The sequence below is a fragment of the Artemia sp. Qi Xiang Cuo genome, chromosome 15, assembly GCF_049724085.1.
Source record: "Artemia sp. Qi Xiang Cuo chromosome 15, ASM4972408v1, whole genome shotgun sequence".
In the NCBI taxonomy this organism is placed as follows: Eukaryota; Metazoa; Arthropoda; class Branchiopoda; order Anostraca; family Artemiidae; genus Artemia; species Artemia sp. Qi Xiang Cuo.
Window position 1 is genome coordinate 65,579,954 of NC_142808.1, and position 17,691 is coordinate 65,597,644.

The following is a 17,691-nucleotide window of genomic DNA, read 5'->3' on the forward strand; positions in this document are numbered from 1 at the left end:
ACCTAGCTCTGTGTGATAAAGTTATATAGTTCTTATAGAAACCATCCTATTCTAATCAAACAGCCATTGTGTTTCAGGTTAGGTTTACCATTTTTCAATGTAGTACATTAGTACAGCAAAATCAAACACTTAAATATCAATCCATGCTATAAGAAGATCCTGAAAGGTTTTCACAAGTACAACAATATTTCTAAGAGGAACCATTTCAAATTTTCATTATGTTGTAGGTTCAGATTCAAAGCAACATATAAAAAAGGGGACAGTCTCTTCTCTCATTTTCCCCCATGAGAGATCCCTCCATGTGAAGTCCCTTCCATGTAAAATTCCCCCGGAATATTGCATATTCGCTTTAAATTTTCCCCAAAATTGTTCTGTGAACAACTCCACCTAGAAAACTTGCTTTAGCCTCCTTACATGTAGAAAAAAAATTTTGTTTTTTTTTACTTAATTTCTGATGATTTTTCAAATTATTCTCTGATAATTGCCCGCTTGAAAGAATTGTTTCTTAAAGACTTTCCACAGAAAGTTTCCAATTGAAAAATTAAATTCATATATTCCATTAAAAAACAGCCTACTTAACAGAGAGAGAGAAATTCATTTATTAAAGACCAATATACAGAAATAAAATCATGTCAAACAGACCTACCACGTTATAATCTATACAGATTTGTTTGTGGCAGGACTCAATATTTTACTCGCTAACTACGTATAAATTGAAAAAAAAGAAGAAAAAAAATGCAATTTCATAAATAAATAAAAAATAAACTTTGTGGGAACAACGGATTAAGACCTGCAGAAGACAACCATATACCTGCTCTACGTAGGTATATTGTAGACAATACCTACTATGCGTAGACAATATGCAGATTGCACTGAACCTAGCCCTTTCCACTCGCTGTAAAATTTCCTGTTTGTTATTCCCCCTGCAATTTTAAATCCCTCTGAAAAGTTCACTCTAAAAATTCTCTGACCGTAGAAAATTATCCCCCGAATAGTCACTACCCCCAAAATAGAGCCTTAGTTTTCTTATTGTGCAAACGCAAGAGCAACACAGCTCAATAGTAACTAAAATCCTAAAAAACAGAATTTTGATGTTAATAAATATATCAAAAGATTTGGATTATTATTTTGATTCCAGATATATATCTAAGATTCATTAATCCTTGTGTTTCCCATAAAAGGCTACATACCTGAGAAAATTTGCCTAATTTTTGTAAAAGGATAGAAACACCCCCTAAAAGTCAAAGAAGTTTCATGAAAATTACACTATCAGATTCAGCGTATCACAGAACCCAGCTGTTAAGGTTTGCAGCTCCTATCTACAAAAATATAGAATTTCTGTATTATTATTTTTTTACCAGAAGAAAGATCACAGATGCCGTTTTTTTTACATGGATAATTTTATCGGACCAATGGCTCTAGAACATCGAGAGAGGGCTCATTTGAACATCAAATAAAAGTTCTAGTGCCCTTTTTAACTGACCAAAAAGATTGGAAGGCAACTAGCCCGCATCCCACGTCTCATTTTACAGCCATTTTGCTCAACGCCCGGTGGCACATGTTGAAAATTGTACCCGGGGCATATAAGGTCTTGCCCCTCTTGAATTGAAGTTATCAAGTATTTTGCAGTAGCTTGTATAGGTTGCATCAATACATGGATAATTGTAGACAGACAAAAGTCAAGTCAGATAGTCCAAGTAATTGAGAGGCAAAGATTTAAATGGCTTGGGCAGAGGTAAATGGCAGGGGTATGCAGTAGAGCAGTGGAAGGGATGGTCGCATAAATTTCGGAGGGGGCTTCGACATTGGAAATTGAAAGTTCTAGGATTCTTTCTAAGAATGAAAAAGTGATTGGAGGGCAACTAGCACCCCTCCCTCCCACCCTCTCTTCTCTCCAAATGTTTCAGACTAAAACGTTGAGATAGCCATTTTTCCCCAAAATAGTCCAAATATTAGATAACAAATCTTCATGGTCGACACAACCCCCTAGAGCCCAGGGCAAGTGTTGTAATCTATGCTCTGTGGGCTTACAGGGTTTTACGGGAGGTATGGTCGTATAATCTTTGGAGGGGGCTCATTTATTTAAAAATTAGAAGTTCTAGTTCCATTTTAAGAGTCATAAGTGATCGGAGGGCAACTAGCCTTCCCACGCCCTTTTTTCCAAATGAATTCGATCAAAATTTTGAGATAGCCATTTTGTTAAAAATAATTAATGTATCATATAGCAATGTCTCAGTGGTTGACACCGCCCTGTAAAACCCGTGGTCAAGGGTTGTAAGCTATTCCCCAGGGGCACATGAAGTTTTTTGGAATGGGATGGTCATATAAACTTTGGTAGGGGATAATTTGATTGGAACCTGAAAGTTCTATTTCTCCATTTTAAGCGAAAAAAAATGACCCGAGGGCACCCCCCTCCCCCCTCAACGCATTCTTTTACCCAAATGTATCTGTTCAAAAATGTGAGATAGTCATTGTGGTCAAAATAGTCTAAAGATTATATAGCAATTCCTTCAGGGTTGATGAAACCCCAAGAGCCCCGAGGTCAGAGAAAGGGGGGTAAGTTAGGCCCCGGGGTATATAGGGTTTTTATGAAAAATGTGGCCGCATTAACTTTGGAGGAAATTTATTTGGTTGAATAATCTGGTTCAGAAAGTCTCAAGAAAGCTGATAAGGAACACGATTTTTTAGCGAATGAATAGGCTACTATTATTTCCTACAAAAAATTGTGTTCCTGCTAAGCCTGGTAATGTTTCTCAAAATTTTGAATCCAACCTAATAATATTTTTTGAATTACTTTTGTAGGGGAGATGGAATCTGTGCCCCAAGCAAAATTGTTCTGAATTTTCTCATTTTTCATTATTTCTCCTGGTGGTGATTGCATACAGCCGGGGTGTTACATTAAAAGGGGACAGCTTTTATATATTGTTTTTTTGTAAGTCAGTACCATCTCACCCAACGACTGAGTATGCAGTATTTTAAAAAAAATTTCTAGGTAGAGCTGCGAAGAGAAAAAATTTGGGGAGAATTTAAAGCAAATATTCACTTTTTCGGGGGAATTTTACACGGGAGGAGCTTCCCATGGGGGAAAATTCCTGGAGGGGAGGAGCTGCATTATTTTTAGAAACTATCAGAAATTGAATAAACTAATTTTTTTCTACCAAGAGTGAGAAAAAACATTAGAACTTAAAACGAAGTGGAATTTTTGTGTATATTGATAAGAGGCTGCCCCCTTCTCTATATGTTGCTTTGTATTTTCAAATTTGAATTTAAACCTACAACAAAATAGAAAATTAAAGAACCATTAAAGAAACCATTTTCCTTTTAGTATTAACTTTTCAGCCAGCCCCTTTGGTTTTTAGTGCCATCTGCTCCTATGTAATTTTTATTTCTCTGATCTAGTGCTTAAGAGATTTACGCAGAAAAAAAATTGTTGTAGGTTGTGAGAGTCGAAGGTGGGAGAGTAGGTTAAAGAATGAATATCAAGAATACTAAGTAGGTTGAATTTGGAATCATTGGGATGGAAATGGAATGAATTGGGAATTAGGCAATATTCAAATTCAAATTCATATAATTAAAAAACAAGACATAGCTCTCGTGGGCAAAGCCCAAATATGATGTCTCTTAGTCACAAAATAACGTAAATTAACAAAATAAATAATTAACAAAATAAAGTTGTCTAATAAAACTTCGTCAGGATAAAAACACTTGACATTGAGAATAAATTATCCGGTAAAATTTCGTCAGGATAAAAATAAACTAAACAATAAAAACACTAGAGATCATTATAATATTTGACAAAGCTTTTACTATAACGCATGGTGTTACAGTGGACTGGGGTTAGTTTTGGAACTTTCTCAGCCACTTCCCTGGGGGGACGAGATCTTATAGGGACAAAAGGTGGGGGAAGGAATGATCGGTAGATGGGATGTTGAAGGAGGGTGGAGCCAAATCTTTGGCATAATTTTCCTCGGCGGGAAGAAAGGGATTCAAGTTTAAATTCCTTGAGGTAAAAGGAGTAAGGTAGAGGGGATCCACCATAAATGATTTGCAGTGATCTCTTCTGAACTCGTTCTATTTTATCAATTTCATCCTGGTTAAGGGCAAAGTGCCAAACCGGACAAGCATATTCCACTAAGGGGCGGATGAAAGTGTGAAATATTAGTTTCAGCTTGTCCTTAGGAAATCGAAATTTTTCCTGTGTTCTTAGCGTTTGGATTACGCCGTTAGCTTTTTTTTACAATTGTCTTTGTGTTCTCCCGCCATGAAAGATCGGAAGAAATCACCACTCCAAGTTAACTTATCTTATGGCTTGTTATCTCGGAAGCGATAGGAAGTTCGAAAGACGGTTGAGTATTCTGAAGAAAAGATAATGTCGTGACCGAGCATTTGTCTTTATTCACGACCATGTTAAGTTTAGCCGCCTCTGAGGTAACTTGGTCAATGATACCAGCAGCATTGCTCTTCGAATCCTTAGATACGATTTCCGTTAAGGACAAGTCGTCAACGTATTTCCATCTGTCCCCCAGCTTAGCAGCGATTTCATTTATCATGAGGAGGAAGCCCAGCGGCCCGATCACCGTTCCTTGTGGGATTCCACAAAAAACTGGCAGAAAAGTGGAAAATTGGTCTTTATACTTCACAGTTTGCTCTCTATTTGTTAAGAAGCTCTTGACAATTTTAATAATAAAGCTGGGTATATTTTTTTCCGCCATTTTTTCTAAAAGGATTTTGTGATCAACAAAGTCAAATACTTTTGTGAATTCAATTGCAGTTAAATTTATCCATTTTCCAGGTTCATCCAGATGTTATAAAATTAAATCAATTAAATTAACGAGGTAATGAACTGTCGAACACTTAGGGATATTATTAAATTACTTTCGATCAGTTACTTTCAAAAGATATTTTTTCAGCCATGCGGCACCAAAACTTTCGTATATTCTGCTAAAAACTGACATAACTGTGATCGGCCGGACACCAGAGAAATCATTAGCTGCTCCTTTTTTTGGAATAGTAGTAATAAACCCTTTCTTCCATTTCTGTGGAAAATATCCTGTTTTTGTTATATTATTGAAAATTATCTGAAGGGGAAATTATAATTCTTTAGCAAATGCTTTAATAAGAGCAACTGGAATGTCAAAAGGGGCAATGGAAGTTATTTTTAACGAAGAGAGTTTACGGATTATAATTGCCGAGGAAATATCAGCCATTAAATTCTTATCTGAAGAAGTCGTTCACTTTACTGAAAAATCCTTGGGTGGAAGAGGGGGGTAAGACTGTACAATTGAAGCAAAATGGTCATTTAAATCATTCGCGGTTTTCTCTAGAGGCTCCTCCCTCATGAAGACAACTTGTTGATAACTTTTGCCAGCCAGACCTTTTACTGTACTGAAAAACTGTGACGGTTTGGACTCCAAAAGATGGTCAACTTCATTTTCATAGTAATTTGCTTGTGCCTTTTTGATTTTCCATTTTATTTGCCAACTGTTTTGCTTGGTTCATTTGACCTTTTCGTATTAGGCGCAATTTATGTTTTATCAGGTGCTTTATTTTTGAATTTACGTATGGTTTATCACTAGAACAGAATTTAGTCTTACGTTCGGGAAAGCACTCGAGACATTTTGAATTTAACTTATTATGGAATTCCTCTACTTGAGAATCCAAGTCTTTAGCTGAAGAGACCGCGACCCAGTTTTCTCCCGTTATTCAGTCACCGAATTGCAACAGACCATGGTCAGTGATCGGTCTTGAAGTAACTTAGGTTACTGAATATTTAATTTTTACTTTTTCCAAGGGGTTCCACTGTAACATATAATGATAACTTCCACCAAGTGGTGCCTATTTATTTGAATTTGAATTTGAATTCAAATTCAAATAAATAGGCACCACTATAATAAGTACTATAAATAAGTACTATAATAAGTACCACTATAATAAGTACTATAAATAGGTGCCAATAATAAGTACTAAAAATGATCTAGTTAGATAGCTCCAGTTACTTGTTACATTTTTAGTCAGAAAGGTGGATACTGCGGAGAAGTGAAAAGTTTAAAGGGCAATTTGCTTCTACGATTTATTTATTGCCCTCTTTTTTTATTGTTCCCTGCGAATCTCGCTATTTTCATATAATTTCTCATATTCTATAATTCACATATTTCTACAAAAGGGCAAATATTATATATTTTTTATAAATCGCATTTTAAATAATTCATTTATAGAACTTGCATCCCCACCATTAACAAAAAAAATAAATATACGTAAATTTTTTACGCACTAGATCAGAGAAATGAAAAAGAATTTGGAACAGATGGCACTAAAAGTCAAAGGGACTGACTGAAAAGCTCGTACTATAAGGAAAATGTTTTCTTTAATTGTTCTTTAATTTTCTATTGTGTTGTAGGTTTAAATTAAAATTTTGAATTTCAAAGGAATGATAGTTGCTTTTAGAAATATTATCGTGCATGTAGAGCCTTTTCAGGACTTCTTATAGCATGGTTTGATATATAAGCGTTTGATTTTGCTGAACTAATGTTGTGATAGTGTACTCTATTAAACACAATGGAAAACCTAACCTGAAACACAATGTATGTTTGATTGGAATAAGAGGGTTTCTAAAATTATTATATGATTTTAGAACACATGGCTATATATTTAGGAGGTATATCCCCCCATGGACTCCGCGAAGTGACTGTAGTGGATGCCCCCCCCCCTCCAAAAGAAATTCAAACCATACCAAAGCCTTGGTGCTTTGGGCGTTTTAATTTATCTTATTTGTCCTTGTGTGTTGGCACACTGGAGATTTTTTTGGCAGAATCTTTATATCCCCCTTCCTAACTAAAAACACTAGCTTCGCCCTCTAATCACTCATACATACTAAATCAGTTTTGAGGCTATACTGACGGTAGTTATCAAGTATGATTCTGAAGAATGGGCACTCCAAAAACTGAGGAGATCTGCAAGATGTTTTCTAGAGAAATTACCTAGAAATTGTTTTGGGTAAACATATTACTGACGTTATCTCAAACCATAAGCTGTGCAATACTTTGGTTCTATTTAAATTTCTAGGGCTATAATAAGAGAAAGGTTGAAATGACTCAGACACAGTTTGTGGGGACGAAGAAAAACAGATTTTCAAAGATCGTGCTTTACACCTAAACATGTAGGTCAAGACGAAAGGAGGTTGTCACAAAAAGGAGTAGGAGTAGGTCACAAGGAAAGATGCAAGGATTACAGGAGGTCCTTTAAAGGGAGGGGGGGTAAACAGGTAGGCTTTAAACAGATGGGAATGTAGGAGGACCATGCATATCTGTATTGGCATAGGGTGGCTTGGTGCCACAGGGAGTTGTTAATAGTAGTGGTAGTAGTACAAGTGAGCAGCAAAGTTATGAATTGACATCATAATTTGTTTTCATCTAATTTTTATAGAGATCCATGAGAGAGACAAATGAATACATTATAGAAGCTTTTCTATTAAATTTATAGATTTTTTACAATTAGTTTACTGAAATTGACAGAGTTTTGATTAGTTAAACAACGTTTTCCTCATGTTATTTTCCAGTACGTAATTTTGATGTTATTGTTTCAATGTTATGGCATTACTTAATTCTTCATGTTAACTTAATTTTGAACAAGGAAAGGTCATTAAATTTTTGTAATTTCACTAACTTATTTAAATTTAAATTTTTCTCGGAACAATTCGACCTAGAAAAGTTTCTTTAGCCTCCTTTCATGTAAAAAAAAAAAATGATTTTATTTCTTTTAATTAATTTTTTATGACTTTTATCCCTCTTAAATTTGTTCGCCTTAAATATTTGTTCCTTAAAGAATTCTCATATTTTTCTTATTATAAAAAAACAAAAACGACCCAGCTCAATAGTAACCGAAACTCCAAAAAACGGAATTTTGATATTAGTATATACAAAAATATTTGGCTTTTTATTCTGATTCCAGATAAATAAGATTCACTAAGCCTAGTGTTACTCATAAAAGGCTACATACCTGAGAAAATTTGCCTGATTTCTATAAAAGGGTAGAAATTCCCCCTAAGAGTCAAAGAAGTTTCATGAAAATCACACTGTCAGATTCACTGTATCAGGGAACCCAACTGTAGAGGTTTGAAGCTCCCATCTAAAAAAATATGGAATTTTGTATTTCTAATATAAGAAAGATGACATATGCATGTTCATTTGTTGTTTTTTTTTCTTATAGGTGATTTTATTTGACCAATGGTTCTAGGACATCGAGAGAGGGTTCAATTGAACAACAAACAAAAATTTTAGTGCCCTTTTTTAATTAACTAAAAAAGTTACTAGCACGCATCCCACGTCCCGTTTTTCTCCAAAATAGTTTGATCAAAATTTTGAGATAGCAATTTTGTTCAACAAGGCTTGGAGATAACAGACTTTCCGTCGCCCCTGGGGATAGGTTTTTAAGATATAAGATTTGCCCACTGTTTATGTGTGGTATTTGTTATTGGGTAGCTTACGCATTTTTCAGTGGGGGGATTTTTCTAAGGGTAATACAAAGGAGATTAAACAGAATTCCTAATCGGAATTCTTTTTTTTTCTTACTTTTTCTTTCCTTTGTCAGCTTTATTTTGCAAGTTGAAAGGGTCCGGGGGAAATGTTTGATGTTAATTTATTTGTCCGAAAACATTTCTGTGGAAGAGGGAATTTTCTTACATGATCGGAAAGACAATTAGAGCTTAAAGACTGTTTTCAAGTAAAAATTTGCCGAACTGGCCAGCCATGACAAAAACTAATAGAGAGAAAAAACTCAATGAAAAAATAACATACGAAACTACAGCCAATAGAGAGAAAAGACTAAAATTTTAGAACAACGCGGATATTTCACCTGTACCAAAACTAGGCGTCTTCAGCACTAGAGAAGATAAAAAAAAAACTAAAACTAAAAAAATAACCGCAGGTGCGTTGGTGTTATCATAGAAGTAACTCTAGTAGCTTTTTTTCCCTATGGGAATAAGGTGTTCCAAGGGCTTTTTTTGGTGGGGGTGTAAGTTTTGTTTAGTTACATATGCAAGGAATTTTACGGGGGGGGGGGGGATTTCCATTTAGGATGGAAGTGTCTGGAGGAAATTTTAAAGGAGATGGACTTTGTATGGGAGGACCGTTCCAAGGAAGAAACCCATTTGAAGGGGCAAATTGGGCTAAAACTCAGCACATATTTGTTGTTTAACTAGAAAAAATATCACTGTTTTTTCATAATTTTAATTTGTTTTATAAAAAAAATTACTGTTTTTTTTCTTAAATTATTCTCATTGAGGTGACTTTTTCTCAATATCTTGTAGCAAAAATACGGGAAAAATTATCATTGGAAAAATGGGAATAGTGTGGTAAATCGGGTCAAAACCTCCGAATTTTTCCTAGCTAGTTAAACAGTAGTTTCTATATGAATTACCTGAATTCTACATACTTTTTCGGAGTTTTCAAACTAAAACCAGTTTTAGCTAAGGATTTTATAAGGGAGGCAATCCGCCACATCAGAAGGAGACAGGGTTAAATTGATGAAGATAGGCTATAGTGTAGAGTGGAAATACTGTTGGAAAAAGAAAATATACCAGTAGATTAGGTGACGTTCTAGATCTTCCGCATTTGTCTATCTTAGAAATTAGTCAAGTTAGGTAAATAAAACTTTCATAAATGGTTTCAGAGCCTAATCAGTCCTTCAGTACGGTATTTTAAAGTATATGCAGCTCCCGTCCACCAATAATTGTTATAAAAAAAATTATGAAAAAAAAAAACTTACACAAAATTTCCATGTATAAATTTAAACAAAATTTGTGTTATAAAAATAAAATTTTCAGAATTAGATCTACAGCCCACACAAGTCCCAAGGAAATTGTATTGAGCCTCTTAATATGTCTAAATTCTGATTTATAAGGTTCAAAATGAATTGAAATAGACCTACTAAGTTGAAATAGACCTATGAATAAAATAAATATACAACTTCATGTCATTTTTTATGCTCTTTCTGAATATGATCATCGCTTTTCTTGCACATTTAAATTTAATCCTTTTCAGGGCCCTTGAAAATAATAATTTCTTTCTATAATTTTTTGGATATAAAAATGGATTAAAACATTGGTTTCAAACTTACTAATTAATCATAAATCTAAGGATTTCAAAACAATTCAGCTATGTTTCCTTCTTATTTTGTTATGCCACTTAAAACTGCCATTTTACCAAGATGTAAAAAAATATCGCAGCCGACAGAAGAGAAACTGTTTTGAATTTTTTTATCCAACTCAATTTTGAGTAATGAATGCATGTGGATTGTATAACTTTAAAAAAATGCACTTTGTAATGAAATAATAAGTTTGGAGCAAATCTTTTAACTTTTTAGTGTACCCCAAAACCTCCCCATATAAGGTAAAACTATAGACAATAGGCAATAAGGTAAGACTCCCCTGTACCCAAACAAATATTTTGATGAAAATAAATTGTTCCTAAACAGGGATAACAGGCTCCTAATATTGGACAGAAAAAAAAAACAAATTAGCGTGGATTGTCTGTTTAATATATATTTACTGATTTTTATTCCTCAAAGTTTTGATACCTTTTTTTATTTTTTTAAAGTTAAAAAAGTTAAAAAATTTAAAATGTATTGGTTTTCAGTAAAGTGAAAATTATGTTCTGGTCTTGAGAAGACATAGTCGTTTAAGAGTCAGATGGGATCTACTCGTTTAAGAGTCAGGTGGAACTTTGCCAAGGAAAGGTGCATGAGCAGTCATAAGATATCTATATCTTAGGCTGCATACGGGGAGCAATTGATGTAGAACAGATCACACCATCTCTTAATTCATGTACAAGATTATTAGAAGAGTCTATAGTTATACCCGACTCTTCCTGACATTCTTATTTCCTCATTTTTCCTTATTGCGCATTTTTTTAGCCTCATCTTGATATCCCAACTTATAGAGCTCATTTCTCGATTTGATTAGATCCTTAATCTCTTTAGTCACCCACGGCTTATTTTGTGACTTGACCAGGATTGTCTTTTCGGGAAACATTACATTATATTCATGTAAAAGCTGAGCAGTGACCTCTTGCATCATATTGTTGCCGTTCTTCATAGTAAGGACTTTCGACCAGTTTTTCCTAGCTAGCCACTCTCGGTAAATCTGGAGTTGTTCTTGAGTTTGTGGGCGGTATTTCACCACTGACTGGGATCCGTCAGGGGGTTTTTTGCTAGGCTTCCATATTACAGTAAGGTGGTCACTCATACCAAAAGTTGGGAGAGTGTAGGGGGGATTATAGAACTCCTCAATATTGGTAAAGATAAGGTCTAGTACTTTTTCCTCGCGTGTTGGGACTTGCGTAAGTGAGAGTGAACTTGAGAGCCAGCTAGCCTTTAAATCATTAAAGTCGCCCAGGATCTGAATGTCAGCGTATGGGTATTGGGATCTTATGTAGTCAACCGAATACCGTAGGTAGAGTACAAGTTCCTTTCGGAACGATACTCTTGGCAGGTAGTAGACTATACCAATAATGATTGACGATACATCTTTGGGTAAGTATCCGGGTCTTGTCCAAAGCCACAGAACTTTGTGCTCAGGTTTCCTAGGGATAGGCATATTTAGGGCTCGATTTGGAATTGCAGACTTGCAAAAAAACCAACTCCGCCACCATGACTCACAATGGCCCCGTCCTTATCTAATGTTGGGAGTAGATACCCATCGTACCCAGAAATAATAGTGCATGTGTCAGACGCGGACCAAGTTTCGCACAAGCAAGCCACTTCAATGTCATATATATATATGTATATATATATATATATATATATATATATATATATATATATATATATATATATATATATATATATATATATATATATATATATATATATATATATATATATATATATATATATATATATATATATATATATATATATATATATATATATATATATGTATATGTATATATATATATATGCAGTACTTATGCATTATACACCACTCACTCTAGTTTATGCTTCGTCAAACTCGAGAACAAATCAGTTTCTTCGTTAGTATCTTTCAGCTTAGTGCGAGATAAGACAAAGACAATTTACAGAATAGATGGGAAATATATAATTACATATGTAAATTTGGGCTATATTTTTGCACATAAGGGAGGGGGGGTAAATTATTATGACAGTTTGAAGTCTTAAAAAAATTCTAACAGTAATTAAGAAACTAATAAAGAAACCAGTTTGTTTTCTATTTTTACTCACCGTAAACTTGATTGAGTAGCGTATAATACATAAGCGCCAAAATTCCTTCCCCCTACAAAAAATAAATAACAAAAACTCAAATAAAATTCTCAAATTTAGAAAGCCTTATCAATGGGGTATTTTCCAGGGGGGGGGGTGGTAGACACCGGCCACCAGCTAAAACTTAGTTAAGTAAAAATATAGAAGGTAGGCCCTACTTGTATATGACCTATGTTAGTGATTTTTACCTTATTAAGGATAATGCCCTAAATTGACTGATCCTTAATTCCGTTGTATGTTAATTAACACAAGCCACGACACTAATTACCTTGAGGTTTTAGCTTTTAGATAACTTTTGTTTGCCTCTTTCACCGGTACTGAGTTACCTAAACGCTAAATATAAACTAAGCTAATATATAGTTGTTTTTGCAGGAGGTTTTTCTTAGTTCACTATTTTATCTTTTTAGATTTCCCTCCCCCCTTGTTGCGCTTGCCCCCTCCTCCTCCCTTAAATCAGGTTCCACTTTATTGTAAAGATTTTCAGTAGTATTTTTAAATAGAGAAAAAAGAATAAAGGAAAAAAAGAAACTAAAACCTGAATTCCGGTCGAACAAAATCGAAGAGATAAAAGAAGGAAAAGGTAAAGAGAAAATTCTTTCTTCTACGAGGGAAGGACGAAACGACAGTGGGAGTTGACTATCAAAAGTATCAAAGTCCATAATATTGTGTTAGACTTCTTATGATTATAAAAACTTTCAAGTCTTATCAGGTAAATAAATCTCCTGCTTGAATTTTAAATAATATTTTCTATTATTTCTATGAAACGAAGCAGATTTTTAAAGCAAAAATCCCAATCATCCAATGTTTCTCAATATAATATAGTTACGTAATGCCCTTAGCTGTTATATTGACTTTTTTTTAATTTTATTTCCTAATTTTAGAAGTAACAACTACAACTATCTGCAGCATTGGTGGTGAAACTCCTATCCAGTGTGATATATGTAAGAAAACCTTTGCTCGGATTGCACATTTGACTGTACATAAACGAGTTCATACAGGTAAAAAGCCCTTCAAGTGTGATATATGTAAGAAAACCTTTGCTGAGTTGGAACATTTGACTACACATAAACGAGTGCATATAGGAGAAAAACCCTTCCAGTGTGATATATGTAATAGAGGTTTTGCTCAGTCGACAGATTTGACTAGACACAAACGAGTGCACACCGGGGAAAAACCCTTCCAGTGTGATATATGTAAGAAGACTTTTACTCGGTTTGAAAATTTGAATAGACATAAACGAGTGCATACAGGAGAAAAACCCTTCCAGTGTGATATATGTATGAAAACCTTTGCTGAGTCAGGAAGTTTGGTTAGTCATAAACGAGTGCACACAGGTGAAAAACCCTTCCAGTGTGATGTGTGTAAGAAGACTTTTGCTCGGTTTGAAAATTTGATTAGTCATAAACGAGTTCATACAGGAGAAAAACTCTTCCAGTGTGATGTATGTGGGAAATTTTTTACTCAATCGGGTGATTTGACTCAACATAAACGAATGCATACAGTAGAAAAACCCTTCCAGTGTAATGTATGTGAGAAATTTTTTACTCGATCGGGTGATTTGACTCAACATAAACGAGTGCATACAGGAGAAAAACCCTTCCAGTGTGATATGTGTAAGAAGACTTTTACTCGGTTTGAAAATTTGAATAGACATAAACGAGTGCACACAGGAGAAAAGCCCTTCCAGTGTGATATATGTAAGAAAAATTTTGTTCTGTCGGGAAATTTGACAAGACATAAAAGAATACATACAATGGAAAAGCCCTTCCACTCTGATATTTGTGAGAAAAAATTTGCTTGGCAGGATTGTTTGACTAGACATAAACGAGTACATACAAGTGAAAAATGCTTTTAGTGTAAAATATATGAGAAAAGATTTTCTGAATAAGGCTCTTTAAATGAGATCCAATGAGGATGTACAGGTGAAAAACCCTTTAGATTGCATATATAGCAAATTTTGATCCAAGTCACTTTAAGTGGTAATTCCAACATGCATGTATTAAAGTTTTATCAATAAAAAAAAAACTTTTTTGTATCAAGCCCTTTGAATAGGCACACAAGAATTCTTAGAAGCGAAAAAGCTTTTAAAATATAATAGAAAACTGATAGATTACAAATTACACTACCAATTTTATGACGAATTTTTTTTTTTTTTGTACATAGTATTGAAAATAAGCATTCAAATTATACTAACAGTTTGAACTGATGAGCTTTCAGCAATTAATATCATTATACTTCAAATATTCAGTTTAATTTATTAGCCCTTTTTAAAGTTGTTCAAGACAAACATAGTTTCACTAAAAACAAGTGTTTGAATATTGGGTCCCTCGCATTTGTAAATAATAAACAAAAGAATACTGCTTTATTCGCGATTTAGTTAAAAAGAATTATTTTACAAATTTTTTCTTTTAAATTTATTAAAGAATTTAAAGTAAAAAAAAAAATTACAGTTAAATAAGTTATTTAACTGATGGATATTTCAGCAATTAATATCATTATACATCAAATATTCAGTTTGATGTTGTTTTTACTTTTCTAGACCGTTCAAGACGCATCTAATTTTTGATAAAGTGCCAATGACGCAGTAGGGTTTAGATTTTTACAGTGAGAGAAGGAGTTGATACCCAAACTCTTGTTTTTAGTATTTTTTGTTCGCTTCAAACTTGATTTTTATATTCAATTTAAGTTTCACTTGTTTTAAGATTTATTTTTTAATTTACATCAATATATATAGTATTTTTGCTTTCATTGGATGTTTATTTACTTTATGTACTTGTTAAGTTTCATTTATACTTAAATAAAACAAAAAATTTAGTTTTAAGCTTTATTTACCTTTTAGATATAATCGTTAATCGCTTTAAGACCTATTTATTCATTTATATTATTAATTGTTGCATGTTTTTTGCTCTGAATGTTTATTTAATTTATGTTCGTTTTGGGTTTCATTTAATCTTTAATATTAATTTCTGGTCGTTTTGATTTGGAATTTTAATAGGTATTTGTATCTGCTGAGCATAAGTTTAAACTGGCCTTTACTTTTATTTTAAAATCTTATTTTTTGGAATTTTTTTTTTTAATTAATTTTTGTTCGTTTTTTATTACAAGAAGTTTCTCAATTTTTTAAAAATTATTTGTTTCGAAATCAAACCTTAAAAAAAAAATCAAATGATCATCTAAATATTAAACCTGGTAGCAAATTAGCAACATGAAATTATTAAATAAGTTTTGAGTCAAACTCACAGTGTTTATTATATGACGTTTTAACTATTTTTAGCAAAATTGCTATCTCAAAATTTTTATTAAATGGGTTTGGGTAAAAAGGATGGTGGTGGGGGGGGGCTAATGAGCCTTCCGTCTCTTTTGAATCTTTAAAGGTGAAATAGAACCGTCTATTTTCAATGAAACGAGCCCTTTCTGAAGTTTATACGAGCAATCCCTTCTATAAGAACCTTATATATCCCAGAGTAGAACTTACAAAGTCTGTCCCCTGACCCTGGTGGGCTTTTATAACCCCAGAGTTTTAATATCGAATGGTTTAACTATTATTGGATGGGTTTATCCTTCCGATAAATCGAAAGTCGTGGAGGACGGGAGGGGCTGGTTGTCCTCCGATCTTTTTTTAACTCTGAGAAAATGAACTACAACTTTTAATTTCCATTCAAATTAACTCTCTGAAGTTTATATGGCCATTCCTTTCATAAGAACCACATACGGCCCCAGGACATAGCTTACAGTGTCTGTCCCTTGGGCCTTGGAGGGTTGTTTCGACACCGGAGTTTTTGTTATCAGACCTTTGAACTATATCGAAAAAAATGGCTCTTTCAAAGTTCTTATCGGATATCTTTGAGGAAAATAGGGCGTTGAGAGGGAGGCTAGTTGCCCTCCGATCTCTTTTGGCTCTTAAAAAGTGAACAAGAACTTTCATTTTCCAATCATATGAGCCATCTCCGAAGTTTATACGAGCATACCTTCCATAAGAACCATATATGCCCCCAGATCAATACTTATAACGCCTGCCCAGGACCCTGGGGGGGGGGTCGAAACAGGAGTTTTTCTTATCTGATCTTTGAACTATTTTTAACGAAATGGCCATACATAAAGGAGTTTTTGTTATATGATCTTTGAACTATTTTTAACAAAATGGCCACCTCAAGCTTTTTATCAGATGTATTTGGGGAAAAAGGGCTTGGGGGGTTAGTTGCCCTCTGATCACTTTTGGATCTTAAAAAGGGCACTAGAAGTCTCAATTTTAAGTCGAATGTGCCCCCTTTGAAGTTAATACGACAATCCATTCTATTTGAAGTGCCTCTGGGAAAAAAAATAAATCGAGTGTGGGGGGAGGCTTGCTGTCCTTTAATTATTTTTGACTCTTAAAACTTTTAATTTCCATTCAAATGATCCCTCTATGAAGTTTATGCGGGCATCCCTTCCATAACAAACATATGTGCCCCCAGGGCATAACCTACCACGCCTATCTCTGGAAGCTGGGGGGCTATGTCGACACCGGTGTTTTTGTTATCTAAACTTTGAACTAATTTAAAAAAATGTCTATATAAAAATTTTATCTGATGCAGTTAGGGCGTAGAGGGGGGGGGGGCTAGTTGCCCTCCAATCTATTTTGAGTCTCAAAAGTTAACAAGAACTCCATTTTCAATAAAATTAGCCCTCTCCGAAGTTTATACGAGCATCCTTTCCATAGGAACTATATATGCCCCTAGAGCATTGCTCATAACGCCTCCCACTGGGCTCTGGGGGGTTGCGTCGATAAAGGATTTTTTCTCATCTGACCTTTGAGACATTTTAATGAAATGGCTCTTATAAAAATTGTATCGGATGGGCTTCGGGAAAAAAAGGGTGCGTGGGTGGGGGGGGGGGGCTAGTTGCCCTCGGATATCTAATGACTCTTAAAACTTGAACTAGAACTTTCAATTTCCAATCAAATGAGCCTTCTCTGAATTTTATACGAGCATCCCTTTCATAAGAACCATATACACCCCCAGAACAACACTTAGAACGCCTTTCCTCCAGGCCCTTTGGGGAGTTTTCGTTATCTAATTTTTGAACAATTTCCAAAAAACTGGCTAGCTCAAAATTTGTAGCAGATAGGTTTGGGAAGAAATGGAGGAGGGGGGGGGCTAGTTGCCCCTAACTCTTTTGACTCTTAAAACGTAAAATAGAACTTTCAATTTACAATAAAATGAGCCCTGTATGAAGTTTATACTAGCATCCCCTTCATAAGAACCATACGTGGCCTTAGGGCATAACTTAGAACGCATTCCCCTGGGCCCTGGGGGGTTGGATTGACACCGGAGTTTTCCTTATCCGACCTTTTAACTGTCTCAAAATTTTTATAAGATGGGTTGGCGAAAAGAAGGCGTGGGGGGGGGGGGGCTAGCGATACCCAGATAATGTTTTACG

General features: G+C 34.5%; 1 protein-coding gene across 1 annotated transcript in view; it reads left to right on the forward strand.

Moving 5' to 3' along the window:
• Positions 1 to 17,691, forward strand: part of LOC148943996 (uncharacterized) — a 347,461-nt gene that overhangs the window by 296,471 nt on the left and 33,299 nt on the right. Inside the window, exon 3 of the mRNA XM_089101323.1 lies at positions 13,155 to 14,054. Coding sequence (XP_088957449.1) covers positions 13,155 to 14,054 — 900 coding nt within the window. The remainder of the gene's footprint in view (positions 1 to 13,154; positions 14,055 to 17,691) is intronic.